Below are 5,767 nucleotides of genomic sequence, written 5' to 3'. Positions count from 1 at the left end.
TCTGTCATCCATATTTTCTTAACAACTCTACCATTAATTTTCTAATACATGCAATCTGCTAATACTTCAATAATGTATACTCTGTCTCATAATATAAAAATAAATTACTATTTGTCTAATATTTTCAAAATTATTATAATTAGAATTTTTTAAACTTTTTTGGCATAAAGAGACACACCCTTAATTATTAGATTATTAATAGAAACCATTTCGAAAAGAAGTCATTATGAACCGAAATCATTTCTAACGAGAATCAGTGCAAATCGATTGAAACAATTTTAATTGGGCATGGCCAGATCTAATTATAAATATATTAAGTTTTTTTTTTAAATGATTTTAAAATATTATTTATAGATATTAGATATTTGAGAAAATTTTTATTATCTGATTTATCATTGACTTAATATATTTATGTTTTGAATCTATAATATCTTTTATTTATGGTAAATAATGTTTAAACAAGAAAAATATGTAATATTATTAATCTAATCAATGACCTTTGAAAAGAAAAAATTATGATTCCCAACCACTCTTTCTCTCTCATTACTGTGTCTAAGCTAGCCCCCATATCGACCACTACACCCATGTATATATATAAGCCTTTTATCATTTCCATGCACATATATCATTGACAGCTCTTCCTTTCCTCCCTCTACCTTTCAAACTGTCCATTTTTCTCCAACAAAGTCATGACTTCTCCTTCCCCTTCCCCAAGTTTTCCCTCAACAAGGCTAAATACGCTTGTGGGATTGCTTGCAATGAGTTATTTAGTGGTGGGTTTGGCTGGTAACTTCAATCAAGATTTTGACATCACCTGGGGTGATGGTAGAGCAAAGATTCTTGAAAATGGCCAACTTCTCACCCTCTCTCTTGACAAAACTTCTGGTTCAGGGTTTAGATCAAAGAACCAATACTTGTTTGGTAAAATTGATATGCAGCTAAAGCTAGTTCCTGGAAACTCTGCTGGAACCGTCACTGCTTACTATGTGAGTTTATCTCTCTAGCTTACGTCTCTCTCCTCTGTCCATCTAGTACAAATCTATTATCAAAGGCAAAATTTGACATGCAGAATGCGAAAAACGACTCTAATACCACTAAACTAAAATTTATTGGTTATGATATTCTTTTATAAGTTTGTTATTTGCTTTTGAATGGTTCAGCTATCTTCCCTGGGGTCAGCCCATGATGAAATAGACTTCGAATTCCTTGGTAACCTTAGTGGAGATCCCTATATCCTCCATACGAACGTATTCACCCAAGGAAAAGGGAACAGAGAACAACAATTCTATCTCTGGTTTGATCCCACCAAAGACTTCCACACCTACTCCATTCTTTGGAACCCTCAAAGCATCATGTAAGACATCTCTCTCTTGTTTTTGCTATTGTATTGATTTGGTATCAACTGATATTTGAATTCAATAGCTCATAGTTTTGAAAATGAAAGAAATTCTTATCTAAATTTGATTTATTGTGAATCCAAAGACTTATATTTGTGTTTTGGATTTATTATAGATTAAATTTAGATAAATTTTTTTGAAAATACATTAGCATGGTATCAGAATTTAGTATTTTTAACGCATATTTTCTTTTTATTTTTGATTTGAAAGTTTCTTCGTGGATGGGACTCCCATTAGAGAGTTCAAGAACTTGGAATCAAATGGCATTCCATTTCCAAAGAGCCAACCAATGTGGATATATTCTAGCCTATGGAATGCTGATGATTGGGCCACAAGGGGTGGGCTTGTGAAGACAGATTGGAGCCAAGCACCTTTCACAGCTTCCTATAGGAACTTCAATGCTCAGGCTTGCATTTGGTCCTCTGGATCTTCCTCTTGCTCCTCCAATTCCTCAAATAATTCTTGGCTTACAGAATCTTTGGACACCATAGGGCAAGCAAGAATCAAATGGGTCCAACAAAATTACATGATTTACAACTATTGCACTGATACAAAGAGATTCCCTGAAGGACTCCCTCCTGAGTGCTCACTAGCTTGAATGTGAAAGGAGATGCTCTATTCTTTTGTATTGTTTGTTCTAATAATGCAACCAATAAAATTTCAGTAAGATTATACAGAAATAAAATGTTCTTTCGATGACAGATGAGGAGATTTGTTTTTAGAGTTTATATTTAGATCCGGACAAGTTCCAATTTGGACTCAGAATTAAACTAAAACAAGCAATTACTTTGTTTTAAAAACATAATTTAATTTTTTTTATTTTTTTTATTTTCAAATCTTATTGTAAAATTTTATTAACGATTAAATTTTTAATATATTAAATACAATTTAAATTTGTATTAAAATTTCAAATAATTATATGTCTATTAAAATTAAATTAAAATTTCATTTCTCAAATAATTATTAATTATTTTTCTTCATATGAATAAGAATAATATAATATTTTATAATTTTAATGGTAATTGATATAATTTTATATTTGATAAAAAAATATAAAATATATCCTATTTAATTTTAAAATTTTAAATTAATTGATTAATGAATTATTTTTATTATTTTTTTAATTTGCATTAATTTTAATTTTTAATATGCCACAAAACGATTTTGAAACCAAATTACTTAATTTTATAAACCATTTATATATATATATATATATATATATATATATATATATATATATATATATATATATATATATATATATTGAATGTCGTTTATACTTATCTTAATTACTCTAAATTTAATTTTCTTTATATATAATTTTTAAAAAATTTTCATACTAATTAATTGGTAAATCTTAAAATTAATGGAAAAAGTGCAATAATATAACAAAATTAAAAAACTAAAATAAATATTAAAATTAAAAACTATGCAAACATTTAAAATAAATAATTGTATTATATTCTAATTATATGTATTTACCATCAGAAAAGTTTCTTTGACCAATTGTATAAATCAAGAAAATAGCAGTAGCAACTTGAGTTGAATATGCAATGACAATTTAAGGGCGCATACCTAGAAGAAAACTAAGTTCCCACTTACGACCTATGTAACAAGTTACACCAAATAAGAGTGTATAACAATTAGCTCATAAGGACAATCATTGTATAACCATTCATTAATGGATGCCACTTCTCATATTGGGTAAAAATGCAAATCTATACCTGTAGAAATAGAAATAATGACATCAGAAATAATACTATTTTCATAAAGTAGAGATCTAAAAACAAGTTCACGAATACCATCAATATCAATTGGAGAGGTAGCAATGAAAGCGATAATAAATGCTGAAGTTGTAGTCAATAAAGTATGTATCATCAAAACACTAAACTATTCAATATAAAGACAGTTATATGTATTTAAGTAAATAAGATGTATTCTTATTTATCAATAATATTTTTTATTTTACCTACTCATGATTCAAAATATCTCTCATATTAGGTATAATACTTTATACTCTCAAATTTTTTTATTATTCATAGTTTTTTTTTTTAAATTAAGTTAGTCTTGATAATAAAACAAACTTTATTTTTTTTTCAATTTTTTACTATTATAGTCAATTTTTTAATTTTGAAATTTTAACTTGATTTTAAATTTGTATTATTTTTAGTGAGCATGTGAAAATTGAAATAAATAGACGGTCAAAATTATAATATGTCAATTAACCAGAAAGATTACTAACAATGAAAATTATATCATATTAGCTGTTTTAAATCAATTTTAATTATAAATTAAAAAAACTTTTAAAGCCATTCTAAAATTGACCAAAAAATTAGCTATAATTATAAAAGTTATATATATATATATATATATATATATATATATATATATATATATATATATTTAACATTAAGTCTTTAAATTACATATTATTATTTTAAAAAATTAGCTATTACATATTAAATAATTTTAATGAATTAATAATACTATAATAAATTTTTTAACCAAAAATTACCCTTATTTCTCTAGAACGAATTTTAGATCAGACAACAATAACAACTCCATGAATGCACTTTGCAGTTGTTGTCTTCTTTCCATTGAAGCAATTCTTACAATTTTTCATATGTAAACAAGAAAATTGTCCTTTTCCTCTTCCTCTTTAAATTCCTTCTTGTTTTCCTTCTCACCCTTTTCCTTATTCTGCTTTTCCTTTTTCTCTTCCTCTTCAAATGTGTTTAAATGATTACAAAAAATTATCATTAAAAATATTTATTTACTAATGAATTGACTTTTGACATGTGTATTTAGGAATGATTGATACTTGAAAAAAATTTTAAAATAATAATTTTAATTAAAAATATAAAATATTTACATTTACAAATTTTAAAATATTTAAAGATTCATTTTATATTTTATCTTCTTTATTTTTTTAGATATCATTATTAGATATGTGTTTAAAATAAATTAAAATTGAATTGATATATTAAACATAAATATAATTAATACATATGTATATATTAATAAATTTATTATATATATAAAAGATATACTTAGTATAAATAAATATTAAATTATTACTATTTAAAAAATTTTTAAATTTTGAATTTTTTAATATATACAAATATGTATAAAACACGTCTTAATATAATATAAAATGAATATATATATATATATATATATATATATATATATATATATATATATATATATATATATATTTCTAACCAAAATTTAATAATTGTATCTATCATTATTCCACACTTGACATAATTAAAAATAATAATAATTTTTAAATTTCATTTTAATTTATTTTTTATTAGTTATAAATTTAATTATTGATATTAGATAATGCTTACCTTAATAATTTTATCTTAAAATATATAATTATTTAAATTTGAAATATAAGATAAAATGAAAGGAATATATTTAATATAAATATAATTTCAATTTATTGATTTCATTTTAATATTTTAATTATAAAATTAATTATATTAGTATTAGATAATGCTTATCTTAATAATTTTATCTTAAAATATATAATTATTTAGATTTGAAGTATAATATAAAATGAAAGGAATATATTTAATATAAATATAATTTCAATTTCTTGATTTCACTTTAATATTTTAATTATAAAATTAATTATTAGTATTAAATAATGCTGATCTTAATAATTTTATCTTAAAATATATAATTATTTAAATTTGAAGTATAAGATGAAATGAAATGAATATATTTAATATAAATATAATTTCAATTTATTTCAATCATATTTTCAATCATATATATATATATATATATATATATATATATATATATATATATATATATATATATATATTAAAATTTAGAAATTATATATTTTATAAAAAATTAATAATTTATTTTACAAATAGTACATATAAAATATAATTAGTATGAATAAAAATTGTATCCATCACATATTTCAAAAGTATTAAAATTGTGACATTTGTTAACATATACAAATACATATAAAATATGTATTAATATAATATCAAATAAATAATGTATAAAAAAATTTCCAACACAAAAACTTAACTAAAAATATAAATACATTATAATTCTTAACACATGAATGTACACTTAGTCACTTACCACATGTAGACTTGCAAATTTTAATTTTTCTTTTTTTTTTTAAATAATTTTATATTTATAATTGACATTAATTATATCATCCCTAATTTTAAAATAATTATTTTATATATAAATATTTTATTCTAACCCTGGCATTGTGGACTTCGCGTAGGTACTTTCGTTTTGTGGAAATTCGTTCGTCGCCCGGATCTGCAGTTTCGGGCCGAGCAGATAAGCTGCTGGAACCATTTCGGAACTGGATCAAAGTTATAGGC

General features: G+C 22.9%; 1 protein-coding gene across 1 annotated transcript; it reads left to right on the top strand.

Moving 5' to 3' along the window:
- The first annotated feature begins 613 nt into the window (after nt 1-613).
- Nucleotides 614-2,098, top strand: LOC110673921 (xyloglucan endotransglucosylase protein 7). The gene is made up of 3 exons (XM_058143919.1): nt 614-986; nt 1,161-1,354; nt 1,608-2,098. Exons 1-3 carry the CDS (start codon nt 690-692, stop codon nt 1,993-1,995), a joined length of 879 nt encoding a protein of 292 aa, XP_057999902.1. The 5' UTR covers nt 614-689; the 3' UTR covers nt 1,996-2,098.
- Nucleotides 2,099-5,767: the final 3,669 nt, after the last annotated feature.

The sequence above is a fragment of the Hevea brasiliensis genome, chromosome 1 (assembly GCF_030052815.1).
Source record: "Hevea brasiliensis isolate MT/VB/25A 57/8 chromosome 1, ASM3005281v1, whole genome shotgun sequence".
Lineage (NCBI taxonomy): Eukaryota > Viridiplantae > Streptophyta > Magnoliopsida > Malpighiales > Euphorbiaceae > Hevea > Hevea brasiliensis.
This window is presented reverse-complemented; position numbering and strand designations above follow the sequence as displayed.